The 14,887-nt window shown below is 48.2% G+C and overlaps 1 protein-coding gene across 1 annotated transcript; it reads left to right on the top strand.

Annotated features, from left to right (window-relative positions):
* The first annotated feature begins 120 nt into the window (after positions 1–120).
* LOC135815412 (transient receptor potential cation channel subfamily V member 5-like) lies at positions 121–14,613 on the top strand. Its single transcript, XM_065328704.1, has 12 exons — positions 121–1,078; positions 1,532–1,761; positions 2,844–3,085; positions 4,018–4,203; positions 4,904–5,050; positions 5,879–6,127; positions 6,885–6,971; positions 7,257–7,330; positions 8,762–8,927; positions 10,020–10,086; positions 11,626–11,897; positions 12,658–14,613. The coding sequence occupies exons 1-12, from the start codon at positions 915–917 to the stop codon at positions 13,510–13,512; spliced, it is 2,739 nt and encodes a 912-aa protein (XP_065184776.1). The 5' UTR covers positions 121–914; the 3' UTR covers positions 13,513–14,613.
* The last annotated feature ends 274 nt before the right edge of the window (positions 14,614–14,887 follow it).

Below are 14,887 nucleotides of genomic sequence, written 5' to 3'. Positions count from 1 at the left end.
TCGGCCACGTGCACGCACATTCGCCTGGCGCGCATGGCGCGGCGGGCATTTCAAAAAAATCATTATTCAGCGTTTCCTTCTTCGGTTTTAATTTTGAGCAAGTAACAAGTAAGTACAGCTGTAGTTGTGTCGTGATGATACGAGTCGATCGAGTGTGTCGTTTTGTCCGATCGATCGAAGAGTTCAACAAGACGATGATTGCTTTTTGTTTTCAGAATCAGGTCGCGAACGAAACATGGTGAAGAAGAAGAAGAGGAAGGTTGTTCTGTACGTCGTACGGTTCTTTCGTACTAATGATCCATCGTAGCTTGGCCGCGGCTAGCCTCGCATCGAAGCAACACAGATCGAAACATAGATCTACGGGTACGAACTGTTGTAGGAAGCGTCGTACCACCATCATGTCCGTGGAGATTCTGTGGACTTCATGCAGGTTTCGCAGAAGCAATGGAAAAGCAGATCGCCAGCCAAAAGCCAAGTTGAAACGGCCAAGTAAACGGCTACAAGGCTAGCTTTTGCGAGGTTGTGACTTTCGTCTGGGCGTTTGTAAATCAACTTGTGAAAACAGAGTGACTACTCAGGAGGCGAACCAGGTTGTTGACTCCCAAGGACGTTGCTGTGTTCTTCAGAGCCAACGTTCACGGAACAAGCCGAAGTGCAGCAAAGTGCGAACGAACTGCTGGACTTTGTTTCCGTTCGTCGGCTGGAATCGGCCTTCAAGGGGAAATTCCGTCCATCACCTCGTGTAGGGCAGAGTGAAAGGACTCGGCCGCTCCGGCGTGGCATGATTTGAAAGCTGTTGCCCCCGGATCTCGGGGTTGTGTGGGCGAAAGTGAAGACTGAGTGAACACTGGTGGATTCGGAAACGAGTAGTTACATCTCGGACACTTTCTCACGAGCAAGCCTCATGCCTAACTATGGAGAGTCCAGCAAGTTTCCGCGAGTATTTGGATATGATCAAGAATGGCATGAGGCTGGCTTGGGGAAAGCGCCCACAGAAGCATAGTGCTAGTGCCCATCCTCTGGATCGTGACCATGATATAGAAGGAGTGGATGCAGCCAATGCCAAGCAGGAGCTGAGGTACTCTTCTTTGTGAAGTGTTGTAATATTGTAGTCACAGTATCAACTCTTATGTGTGGTGATGTCGGAACATGAAACTCATGATCGTTGACAGCACATGGCTAGTTGTAATCACATTTTGACCTTTCCATGCTGAGTACCAACTTACCACAGTAGTGCGTCGTACACGTTACTGATTGAACAAACAGCTGCTAGGGACAGCTACACGAAGTTGCCACACCAATGTTCTTGCAAGAGGTCTTTAGGTATTGACCCTATTGAAAAATCGATTCTGGTATTGTTGCGTTTGTATCTGGTATAATTATAGTAGAAAGCGGAACCTGTGTGCAGCTTTCAAAAGTTCAAATTCAAATGGCGTTTGTCTTCTTCTTCTTGTGTGTGTGTGTGTGTGTCTGTGTGTGTCTGTGTGTGTATGTGTGTGTGTGGTGTGTATGTGCGCGTGCGCGTGTTTAGTATTGGGCAGAGCGATCTGTTCGGAGCAGCATACCTGAATGATATCCACCTGCTGGATAGGTTTGTCGCCACCCTCAATGGTGACATGCGTGCCCTGGAGCAGGTAGCAGAGGTTGGCAACACTGCACTCCATCTGGCCCTGCAGCGTGACAACGAGGATGTTGCGCTGCGGCTGATGGAGCTGCACCCGCCCCTCATCAATATCACCTACGAGGGAATGCTTTACAGTGGTAGGTGACCATGTTGGGTTACGGTGTGCTCTTTTCCATGCTGCCGGCCCCCTGGAGTGTCACATGTCTTCCTTTCATAAGTTATGGGAGTTGAAAATGGGAAAAGTCTGGAGAGAAAACTGACTGTCACCAACAGGACTTCTTCTTTAATTGAGAGCCGTCTACAATTGTCATCATCTATCTCAACTGTACAAACCGTACGTGTGAGGGGGGGGGGGGGGGATGAGGAATGGGTGCAGCGATTTCTGCACTCATAGATCAATTGGGATGTAGTACAACACTATGTTGCTTTGGCTGCAACCCTGAGCTACTTGTGTGCCACTAGGCTGCAGATCCCATCTCTTTGGCTCAGTTATGTGTGCTAGTAGTTGTCGCTGTGGATGATCCGACTGTGTACAGTGAGTATCGTTTATAAAGTGACCGGGTGTATTAAACGATATACCGGCTATAATGATAGAACTCGTCAAAATCATATCAGAAAAAAATACAGCTAAAATATCACTATACACACTATTTTCACTAGTTTGAGGGAAAGAGACAAACGGGAAAAGTCTGAAGAAAAAATTGACTGTCACCACCAGGACTCGAACCAGGGACCCTCGCTTGTAGCTAGCGAGGGTCACACACTATTATCGGCTATATCGATATATCGCTTATTGTGATGGGTTTCAGGAAGCAAACCATATCAAATGTACAGGAAAATATCGCATATAATGATCAAGAGTGATGATCACAAAAACAAGTGTTCTTCCAATAAAGTTCACTTCTTCCAAAACTGATCCAGTGTTGCCTGGATGCATCTGGCAACAGACGTGAGTGAGAGAAAAACTCTTCCCTGTATGCTGTTAGCAGCCACATGTACACGTGGCTGCTTTTCATGCTTTTTCCAGCGTGTACGCATCATTTCATGCACAGTCATGTGTCATGTGTGGGGTCATACATGCAAATCGGCTATAGTGATGCACCGGATATAGTGATAAATTATCGAAATCAAAGGGGCACGTTATATCCAGTATTTACTGTATGTGTGTGCGTGCTGCTGCTGCTTTCCGTTTGTCGTTGTGTTCACTTGTCGCAAACAGGCCAGCACTGTTTGCACATTGCCATCATCAACCAGAACCTGCGCATGGTCCAGGAGTTGGTTGAGCGCGGTGCTGACATCAATGCACCGCGAGCAGTCGGCACGTTCTTCCACCCGTCGGCTGGCAAGAACTCGTTCTACTATGGCGAGCATCCGGTGGCGTTTGCTGCCTGCACCGGCCAGGCGGACATTCTCCAGTACCTCGTCGACAACGGCGCAGATCTCTACGTCCAGGACAGTCATGTGAGTGCCTGTGTGCTTCTAGCACTGATATCGCTGCCTGGTGTGCGTATGGCGCCACTGTGGTTGGTAGTGGTGGAGCGGAGGTGACAGAAACACCAGAGATGTTTATACGTGGATTGTGCGGTTTATCTCCATTACCATTACAATTAGGGCCGAGTCGGGTAGCATTTTCTTCGGGTATCGGGTCCGGGTAGTTTTCCACGGGTAGCACGGGAACCCGACCGGGTAATGTTTCCATGGTAAGACCACAATGCGCACCGGCCCCTTCCCTTGCGCACTGGGTAGACATGCGTGAATTATTTGTACACGTGCACTGTGCATGATGTCATCTGCGTCTTCGGGTTTTCGGGTACTATTCGGTACCCGTCTACCCGAGGTCCTCACGGGTAGCACGGGTACCTGACTACCCGTGCACACCACTAATTACAATCATACACTATCGGGTTATGCTGGTGCAGTGCCAGTAGTCTGCAGCACCATAGTCCAGGCAGCATTCAAACTACATGTAGTTCCCATTTGTCTAGGCTCTACCTGTCTGCTATCCGCGCACAGTTTTATGACATAATTGACATTGCTTTGCTTCAAAACTGGCAGAAATATCTTGTCCCTGGGCCTGGCAGGGAAGGAGAATAATGCACCACATACCAGAAACATAGTCTTCAAACTCGTGGACTTTACTACATTAATCCTCTCCTGCATGTCATGCCTGGCTTGTCTCTTCTTACGGCACATTGACTCATGCCCCTGCTGTGCACTCATTGCCTCATGGCCCTGCTGTGCACTGGTTGTGTTCTGACCTTATGAAAGACTCTACCATAGCTTCAAGATTATGATCAAAAACCGAATTATGTAGGGGGGGGGGGGGGGAGGGGGCTGTGCTTGAGTTTTACGCTCTTTTCATATTTGTGCTGATGCTCCTGTTCTCACTGCAGAAAAGCTCCATTCTACATCTACTTGTCAAGCTGAACAAGCCTGAAATCAGTGACAGGATGTATGACTTGGTGGAGACTCTCGCTGATCAGCAGGCATTCCTGCACCGTGGCTCCTTTCTTGAGGACGTTCTCAACTGCAATGGCTTCACACCTCTGAAGCTGGCTGCCTATGGTGGCTATGTTGAGGTAATGTTTTTATTTTTTGTTTTGACTTTCTTGTTCAGAAGCAGCTGCTCGTAGTTATGAAGAACTGGTGGCATTGAGCTGTTGGGTATAGAGTTGGTTCATTGTAAACAACTAGTGTGTGGTGTTGGTCACTTCCATCTGAAAATGTTTGCTTGGTTTAATAGTAGCTGACTCCGTGTAGCTTGGTAGGAGGTGAGATGAGGGGTTGTGAGTCCATAGTGATGTTGACACACCAGCTGGCCAAAGCGCGCTGTAGACAGGAAGATGCAGTGTCCCTGTGTGGTACACGCGAGACTGGAACGTTTGCATTGTATGCAGGGTTCTAGCCAAAGGGGGGTAGGGGGCGCAGCGACCCCCTACTCCGTTTGCGCGCCCCCTGTGAAAAAGTGCCCCCCCCCCCCCCCCTACTCATTTTCCGATTTTTGTGTTTTTTCACGCCATTCAACGAAAATACAGTCGATAGTCACTACTACTAACCCTCTAGTAGTACTAGAGGGTTCATAAAGGCATATTTGTGAGGGGTGAAGTCGGGGGTTCACCCTGTATGTTGCATTTTGCATGGCAAGACAATTTTGGACAATGGAAAAATGGGTCATGGGGTACCTTTTTCCCATGCCCGCCCCCTACTATATTGACCTGGCTAGAACCCTGGTATGCATTACTCCCTTCTTGCTTGTTGAATTCTGTATGTGGTATGTAGATCTTCCAGCACCTTGTCAACAAGAAGAAAACGAATAACTGGACATATGGCCCGGTGACATCAGCTGTATATAACCTGTCTCAACTGGACTCGTTTGGCGAGAAGCAGAGTGTGATCGATCTCATTGTCTGTAGCCAATCGCACAGGGTATGTAGCACCGTAAAAAAACCTCATCGAATTTCTATTTTGTGAAGCAACTTTGGTATAGACATCAGAATACGGTGTTGAACTGACGCATGCACTGCTGCACGCGATACATGCCAGTGCAGGAATTCCTGTGGATGGAGCTGTTGATCGTGGATTGTACTGCACTTGACAACCTGGATCTAATCCCCCCTCTGCTCGAAAACACCTGGGAAGCAACGCAGCATGGGGTACCTGGTGGGGGTACGGTCTGTACATGTACAGATGCGCCAAGCGAAACCCAACCCAAAGGGCATGATTGGCACCCGGCCCATAGCCCATTGACCTCCCGTGAAGTTGTACGAATGTTGCTGGGCAATCACTACTATTAACTAATCAGCATAATCAGCATAATAATAATAATAATAATAATAACACAGATACGCGTACAACATGCACAGCCGTGCTATACATGCTTCCGCTGCTGTTCTCTAGCTCTGTCCAATATAATATAATTATTATGTATGTCAATATCCGGCAGTTAAGGCGACTCCTTCAGATTATCTGCTGCCATCCATTGCGATCCGCAGCAAACTGTCTTAGGTCGTCCAGATGGCTTCGGCTCGAGAGGCCCGGCTTGCCTCTGCTGAGCAGGTCTTGGTTCAGGGGGGATAATCAGCATGCTCCTTTCAAACTCGTTTCAGTGTCCAGCAACGTTTGTGTCGTAATTAATGGTTGTCTCCTGGCTGAGACTTGGTTTTTGTTCTCCTATAACTATAAAGTGACTTACGTTCAAGTGATTGTTTTCTTGTTTGCTGTTCCCACTGTTTGTTCTGCATCTGCTTTGTGTAGGCGTATGAGCTGCTCCGGGTGCCGCCGTTTCCACAGCTGCTCCGCCAGAAATGGGCGCAGTTCGGCTTCTTCTACTTCGGCTTGTGGGCACTGATTTATATAATGTACATGAGCATAGTCACGTTGGTGCTGGACTACCGGCCAGTCAAGTACTCTCCTTGCACGCCGGCCTCTGTTGTTTTCTCCCCGCCACCGGCCGGTCCGAATGGCACGGGGGCCTGCTTTCCACGCGTGAAGAGACCGATAAATGTAAGTGGCCTGGCCTTTCCTGTCCTGCGTTGGCGTGCGTGGTCGTAGAATTAGCAGCTGTCGGTGCACGCCTGTAGTGGATATATCATGCAGGCTCAGCGATCTGCGGTAGAGCCGTGCGTCGAAGAACATCGTTTCCAAGGGGTCAAGCTGGGGTGTTCTTTATTTCTTCAGCAATCCTGCGTTCTTATAGCACGTTCTTAGATGCCTGTCATACCGGATATTATTTATCACGTTAATCAGCGCCCGACTCTACTGCAGAACGTGAGGTATTCCCCAGTATGGAGTGGAACGAACTGCAAAGAGCCAAAGGGAGAGGTAGAAAAGTGCCCATGCATGGATGGAGTGTGTACCGGTACATAAGGCGCATGCAGTCCATTCATGATCTCTGACATCACTACTGGACGCCCTCTACGGGGCGTACAGTAACGTTGAACACCCTCTCCGCTTCAGGCTTGTGGTATTCTCATCAATGTACAGTAGTGCTCCGTTTCCAGCTCAAAACACAACTTGTAAATACCAGGCAGCAGTGTGGGTCAGTGTCGCCCCTCGAGGTCCAGAACAAGCGCCGAGGATCGTTGGTCATTCACAATGTTGCTGCCTCCAAACCAACTAGTCGCAAGGCCGAGCATCGTTATCACGATTGTTGATGTAGATACTAAGTAGGTGTCGAATCCCTTTCACGGCATAGACTGATTTGGATTTCTGTGTGTGTGTGTGTGTGTGTGTGGGTGTGCTGGCCTCTTTGCAACAAAAGGAAGCATATTCTTCAAGCTCTGATTATGTACGATTAGCCGGTGAGGTGATCGCCGTTGGTGGCGCACTCTTGTCCATATCTTTGGAGGTAAGTCTACGGCGGCTTTCCTTTGCTTTGTATGGGGTGTGGCAGTTTACAATGTAATTCCATCATCAGCTGCAGTTCATATGTACTATACATGTTATTGATTTGAAAAGTCTCCTTATGTGTACATGTATGGACTCGGATGGAGAGGTCCTTTTTCTTTTGTATGTGTACATATGTTGGCATATGCCACATCTGTATAACCATGTTGGCATTGTCTTGCATACTCGTTAGTTCATCATTGCGGTGTGTGGTGTCTTCTCTTGTCTTTTGTTGCAATACCACCAGGCTCCAGATCTCTTTGCACGGGGCTTCAGGAACTATTTTTCTAGCATCGGCTCCGGCATATTTCATGCTATAAGGTTGGCGAACTAACTCATTACTTGTACATGTGTACTCCTCCATATACAATCGACTCCACTTACCGTATATTCTCTATTATAAGCACAGGTCTCCATTACTAGCACAGTCTATAATACTAGCACACTGTGAGCACCTTTCGAAACATTATAAGCACAGTCTCTATTATTAGCACGGTCTTGGTGGAAATCAATGCTGCATGCATGATATCTAGCATGTATTTCTCCTCGCTCTGTATGGATGCATTGGTTGAAAAAATATAAGCACGGTCTCCAATATAAGCGCGGTCTCCAATATAAGCACGGGGTAGAGGGGTGTTGAAAAAATATAAGCACGGCGCTTATAATAGAGAATATACGGTATATTATAGCGAATTTTGTGATACATATAATTATAGTGAACCCGTGTCCATGTCCCTGTTTGAACTTTGAACCCATACAAATTGACCCTTTATAAGGAACAGCAAGAGTACATAAACCAGAGTGTGCAACTCGGGATGGTTCCTGTAGGAGCGTAATTCGTGCAGTACGTCATTTCTGACGGCATGCTAAGCCACAGGCACGGTGAAAAGTCGCGTAACCAGTCACAGTGGTGCAGGTCACTGAGTTTGTCCTGATTTCGTTTTTTTTAGACGGATAGCATGGTGAATTTACTTGCCAGCGCATGTACACAGCGTACGCAGTCACACAAAAACACCGAAATCTTAAAACAGGACGTCTAAAATCTCTAAATCATGCAAACTTGGCTGATTTCCGGACTGTGAAACATGAAAATTTGAGCTGTACGCAAGTCGCAGCTTGGCTGACCTCATCCGGGTGACGTAGTGCACGAACTGCACTGTTTCAGATCTGATATGCACAGTTGCACACTCTGGTTTATGTACTCTTGGGAACAGTTTTCGTTTATAACGAACCATGATCTTGTAGGGCCACATGCCAGTCATGACGTGTTGCTTGTATGGTATGAGTGCATTTCAGTTATAAGGAACTTTGGCTATAAAGAACTGATTCTCCTGCACAATGGTGGTCGTTATTTCAGGAGTCGACTGTAGTCTGTTTAGTCACAGATGACACAAACTTGATGTCCTTGATGTACTAGTAGACTACAAAGCTGCGCTAGTGGATACTAGTAGTAGTCAGCCCCGACTCAATAGTTGTTTGTTCTGTCAACCCACAACTTCTGTGTTCTAGTCGTTTCTTCGTTCTCCCTGCATGCAACTTTGTTATCTTTCTTGTTCTTATTATCGTCTCGAGCCGGGTTTGTGTTCTTTGTAGAAAAAACAACAAAAACTGGCGTGTGGGTTTGTGGTCCTTTGCGAGCAACTGCTATATCAGGATAATAGTTACCTCTCTTGCCTTCAGTGCTGCTGCAATGTGGATCGCCAAAGGCTTGTGCTCACTTCCAGTCTTGCATGTGATATTGTTTGTGCTCAGCTGGTGCTATGCAGCACTTGTGTTTACAGCCTGTGCCCTGCGTCTAACCGGCAGCGATCGGGAAGAGATACCGCAGTCACTGGCACTGGTGCTCGGATGGACGTACGTGCTCTACTTTGCACGCGGCTTCCAGCGTTTAGGACCGTACATCGTCATGATTCAGAAGGTATGCGTTGTGCACGCGGCTGAAATATACTCGGAATTGCATCCCCTGTGCTGAAGTCACACCTGTTCACACCCATTGGCAGGCTTGAATGTGTATACAGCAATACCCGTGTCTCCTTGAATGTGTATACAGCAATACCCGTGTCTCCTTGAATGTGTATACAGCAATACCCGTGTCTCCTTGAATGTGTATACAGCAATACCCGTGTCTCCTTCTCACAACAGTGGACCAGGGTTAGCAGAGTACGTGTTGATCACTAGACAATTGACTTTTCCATTCAGAACTTTGCTGAGTGTCCGCAGTCTACTACAAGTGCTATACACAGTACCTAGTATCCAGAATATCTCGTACCGGTTTTAATTTGGGATACGTTTGTACGCTGGCTCACTGTGAAATTAAAATGCTCGTGAAATTAACAGTATCACTCGTACTGGTGATTGGGGCCTCGCCTCACAACTGGTGAGGCTCGACCTCTCTTTGCGGATTGTAGTGTTCACGTCTACCTACGCGCTGTGGCATTCCTTGGCCACTCCAGACATTCATGATGCATGTAGTAGTAGTAGTACATCGTGATTTGTTATGCATGTAGCATGTGCCGTTCCCCGCGCGCGCGCGCGCGCGTGAAACGGACTTCGCGGCTTTTAGTTCCTGTGCATGGTTTGACTCGGGACTCATGTTGTTTTGGACTGAAGAAGAAACAATACTACACGGATATTCTGTGCATATGAATGGTTCTGGGTGTTCAGAGTGCAAATCTTTCCAATACCGGTATGTCTAGATTTTTACAGTGCGACCAGTCCCCTCTAGCACTCTTCCTACTTTCTTCTTCTTTTTGTTGCAGTGGTGGCGAATGAAGCCTTATAAGAACATGCGTACATGTGCTTTTCAAGCGGTGCAGAAAGAAAATCAAAGGGCCGATACCTGGAGATTCCTACTTTTCCAGAGACCATCTTCTCTATAAATCTAACATGCACCCAATGTCATGTGCCATGCTGGTCCTAATGGAGTACATGTACATGTATTTTGAATGATTTTCAATCAATTGCGCAACATGATCTACACGTTTGTGCCCTCGATCTTGTGTTACCACAGATGCTGACTGGCGACGTATTTCGCTTTCTCCTGCTGTACATTGTCCTAGATTTGGGATTCAGCAAGGGTGAGTAGTCGGTCTTGCACATTCTGGGCAGCTTTCGCACCACGGAGTATATGCATGAACTGCTCTGTCTCCTTTTTTCCACATTCGCAAGACATACTTTGCCAAACATGTTGAACTCAAAATAAACAACCCAGGCCTAATAGTGCAAATCCCCCCCCCCCCCCCCCATAATTCGAACCTCAAATTGCCCAGGAAGAACTTCTAATCACTTCAGTATCCCGAACACACGTTCTATGTAAGCTGATTTCGTGGGACTTCTAATTAGACGTACATGACTAGTTCAATGTTCGAATTATCCGACATTTTATGTGGCAATCGTATCGACTGAAATCTTGCAAAGGATGTTCTGGGAAATAGGCCAGTCTGTGATGGAATGTACCATTGTGTGGTGGTTGATTGCCACGAGTGGCAGCAAGTGGTACGGTTCGTTGTGACACACTACGGTACTACTGTCGGTAGCCCTTTCCCAAAGGTGCTCGCCCTTTTTTGGCCCTTTTTGGAAAAGCCCGTTTCTTTCGCCCTTTATTGCGTTTGTGGTGAATATCGCCCTTTTCGAGCTTTTTTAGCTGAAAAAGTGCTAAAATCTGTTTGCTCATGCATGCGATCACAGTTTCCGAGTGCTCGTCTGCTCGATGCCGACGATGGGCCTTGGCACGCCGCTTTTTTGGGGGGCAACAAGTTGGTGACGCTTGTACACAATGCTGTAAAAAGTGGCAGGGTTCTAGCCAGGTCAAAATAGTAGGGGGCATGGGAAACAGTTACCCAATATCCCATTTTTCCACTTTCCAATATTGTCTTGCCACGCCAAATGCAGCGTATGGGGCGAATCCCTGACTTCATCCCAGACAAATGTGCCTTTATGAACCATCTATGCACGAAAAACACGAAAATCGGAAAATGAGTAGCGGGCGGCAATTTTTCACAGGGGGGGGGGGGGCGCGCGCAAACAGAGTAGGGGGGCGCTGCGCCCCCTACCCCCCCCCCCCCCCCCCCCCCTTTGGCTAGAACGCTGAAGTGGTTTTTTTGAACTTTACTTCCTGTTTTGCCTTTCGTGGACCGATAAATGGAAGAGTGCGTATTCATTTCTCAGCTTGGGTTCATATCTGAACATGTATCATGGCTATCCTTCCCTGAAAAAAGAGCACTTTTTGCCTGTTTTCACTGAAATAAGAGCACTTTTTCAGCATATTTTGAGGGACGCGAAGAGCACTAAGTGCGAATTAAAAGAGCACCTTTGGGAAAGGGAGAACTGGGGAGTTCTGGCAAAGCCCTTCTTATGTTTCATGTACACGTCGTCATGTATGTACAGTTGAGTCACGGGCGTGTATATCGGTGTGCTGTGCTTGGTGAAATCCTAGCCTGCTCGTTCTTCTTCGGCGTTCCGTTCTTCGGCACCCTACAGTACTGTATGGAGAGTAAATCAGCCTCTGTCCGAGTACTAGTACTTGTCCAACTGCCTAGACAGTAGTGAGGGCCGTGTCATGGCTTGTTGCGTACATAACTGTGGAGTGGAATTACCTGTCTTGTCCTCCTGCTCAGGACTACACAACCTTGTTGCCGACACCTCTCCGCAGCCGCCATTCAACTTCAGAACGACGGGCCGGTCACATTTCTTCCTCTTCCGCCTGGCACTGGGCATCGCCGACTTCAATCAGCAGGACTCTCAGGTGCGCAACGAAGCGCTGGTCAGCATCATGGTGGTGTTCTACCTGCTGCTCATGCTCATCACGCTCGTCAATCTGCTCATTGCTTCCATGGCAGCCACGCACGAGGCGATTCGAGATGAGCGCGTGGGTGTCTGGCAGCGACAGGTGAGCACCATTTGGAAACATGTTTTGATTTTTGTGGCATAACTGGTTGAGTGGAGTAATTTTACTCCCCTAACAGGCTGTGTTTGCATGAGAGTTTTCAACCTGGGTTGACACTCGGTACGGTTTGAAGAAGTGTGTGTTTCCAGGTACATGAAGAGGGCTAGCCCGAGGCGAGGAGACTATTAGCTTGCCAACAAAGGTCCATGTGTGGAGTCTTGCATGATGATGTCATGAATTTGGCGGGGGGGGGGGGGGGGGGGGGGCAGTGTTGTGCAATGTCATGCAATGTTGTGCAACCCTACCACCAAGTATGTGTATGCATATGAGTTTGGTAGTACAGTCAACTTCGCTAATAACGACTGCGGATATAACGACAATTCGCGAATAACGACAGAATTTCCATGCCCAGAGCAAAGTTCCATCCAACTGCAAATACAAAATGAGACTTCGGGTATAACGACACTTTGTGAATAACGACACTTTGCTGATGCCCCGCCGAGTGTCGTTATAAGCGAAGTTGACTGTACGTGTCCTTGCCTTCAACCCTTCCCAAATCAACTTGGGACCACACACGGCCGCTCCAGTCAATCCATGTACGTGTTGAGTTGAAAACTCTTATGTAAAGATTGTAAACGTAGCCTTAGTCTGAGTGTTGTATGCTTTAGCCAACTATTTCTCAGGTGTTTTGGTGCTCAATGTGGTGATGGTGTGCTGGTTTGATTAAGATTTTTGCTGTCGTTTCTTCTTGCCCTCCTCTCAGCTTGCCTCCATCATCTTGCTAATTGAGCGACGCTTGCCAAAGCAGCTGACGGTTAGATCTGGCTTTCCTGGAAGTGCTATCGGCTTGGTGACGCCGAATTGGTATATCCGTGTACAGGAGATTGGCGAGCTGAAGAAGATCACGCATACAAGCAAGGCGGCCAAGAGCCTGCACTCCATCCGGGCCAAGGTCTCCAGGATGCGTACACGCGCGGGTATGAACAGAGATATGAAGCATAGGAATGCCAGCCGCGCGCTATCAGCACGCTCCGTCATTTCAAACTGCCGCTCAGCCCTGGATGCTAACAGTACGAGCAGTACACGAACTGCGTTGGCAGCTGACCTCAACCTAGAATTCCCCTATTTACTAAACCCTACTCACACACCTCCCCTGGCTATGGAACCAGGGAGTGGAGCAGGTAGCTTTGCAAATGAAGCTCTTTTGCCAAGTGACAACGACGATGAGCAAGATGATGAGCTTGTTGACGTGCACATCCAAGTTCCTGACGGCCGCAGAAAGATGTGCGTTCGCGATTCAAAAATCTCCATTGGCATTGGTCGCAAGTTCCGTGAGGTGCTCACTCGCAAGACATCAGCAGTCACCCACACTCAGAGTACCAATGATCTTCCAATGTCAGCACACAATGTCACCGGCATACCGAGCATATCTCGCATGTCCACGGTGAGTGATGTCGATGTAACTCAGGTGCAACACTACAGCTTGCCGGACGATTTCTGCGTGGCCAACGACTTGAGCGAGCCACGCTCGCAGCAGTCGCTGCTTCGAGATGACTTGCTACAGCACGGCGTCTGCACGTCACCTAGCTCCGGTAGTCCACCTCTGTCGCCCAGTTAGTAGGTTGTACGGAAGCAGTGAGCCACGGACTTGTTCCCACCGACAGTGCTTGTGTGCGCAGGCAAGTGCTTCCATCGGAAGGCGCTGGCAGAAGTTGCTTACTTTCACTCGGCGACAAAGGTCGAGTTGAAATCCATGTACGACTCTCAGCATGATCGTCGTCTGCACATCTGCGGTAAGTCAAGTCGACTGCATCTAGGATGCCGTCGCTGGGGAAGGCTAGCGCCATGCCAGTGACTGCCCCCTTCCGGAGGTAGTTCTCCCTCACCTCTTTATTCTTCTCTTGTGCCAGGAAATTCTAGAACCGGGCCGCCCATATGATTTTATCACTCGCACTGGACTTGGTCTAATGGTTTAGAGTTCATAATGGTGTGGGTTGGTGAACAGGTTTAGAAATAGTTTACTGTTTTTGGCTCCAATGTTTATCTTTTATTTTTTACTACCTCGATCTCGCTGTGACAATAGACTTAGCGCATGCAGTTTTATCTTGTAGCCTGGTCTCCTACTTATGGGCTTCCACAAACTTTCTAAAGCGTTTGTAGTTGTACTGTTATTTTTTCTGGGTGACCTTCAGCTCAATGCTGCAGTGCTTGGAATTTTTAATGCCTGTACAATTTTGTAATTCAACTTTGTTTGACTTGCATCTCATCGTTATGGTAGGCAGCATTTTGTGTCATTTCTTCAAGACATGAGTTGTTCTGGACCAAGGTAGCGTGCGACACTAAGCTTACAGAGAGCGTGCGATGGCAGGTGTGTGTGTGTGCGTGTGTGTGTGTGTGTGTGTGTGTGTGTGTGTGTGTGACGACAGAATACCGAAGTGCGTATTGTTTGGTGAGCTCCAAAAGACGCGCCCTCGCCACGAAGCGCTGGCGTGACAACATCGTAACTGATCTAGAGGAACGGCACAGCAATGACTGGTACAGCGTAGCCGAGGACCGTCGTGAGTGGAGACTGGCCTGCAACACCATCCAGCCGCCTACAAGTAGACGTGTGTCTCGGGACTTCAGGTGCCACTGCGGCCGAGATTTTCGTCGTCGCCTGGACCTCACTCGCCACTCAAAGTTCTGTTCTCCGTGACTGAAACACTGTCGTTCCTTTCAGGACCTGCCATCAACTGCGGATGGGCATTATTGTATTGTGTGTGCACGCGCGCGTGTGTGCGTGTGTGTGTACTTTCTATTCGAAGTACCGGCATACATGTACATACCTCCTGCCCAACGAGCTACTTCTCTGGCTCTTGTGTAATCAATGGCGGCAGTGAAGGTCGGCTGTATTCATGTGGGTTTCAGCAGCTGGCTCGCCATTGCAGCCGCCCTTAAGGCAGGGCTGATGTATACATGCTTGCATGTTATGGCATTGCTTGTCTGGGCCATGG

This window comes from Sycon ciliatum, chromosome 4 (genome assembly GCF_964019385.1).
Source record: "Sycon ciliatum chromosome 4, ocSycCili1.1, whole genome shotgun sequence".
NCBI lineage: Eukaryota > Metazoa > Porifera > Calcarea > Leucosolenida > Sycettidae > Sycon > Sycon ciliatum.
The sequence above is the reverse complement of the archived record's forward strand: the minus strand, read 5'-3'. Positions and strand labels throughout refer to the sequence as shown.

Excerpts from the sequence above, each read along its gene's own strand:
- LOC135815412 (XM_065328704.1), top strand. The coding sequence starts at position 915 with ATGGAGAGTCCAGCAAGTTTCCGCGAGTATTTGGATATGATCAAGAAT. Across the intron at positions 1,079-1,531 it reads AATGCCAAGCAGGAGCTGAG|TATTGGGCAGAGCGATCTGT; the intron begins GTACTCTTCTTT and ends GCGCGTGTTTAG. Across the intron at positions 6,972-7,256 it reads TCTTGTCCATATCTTTGGAG|GCTCCAGATCTCTTTGCACG; the intron begins GTAAGTCTACGG and ends CAATACCACCAG.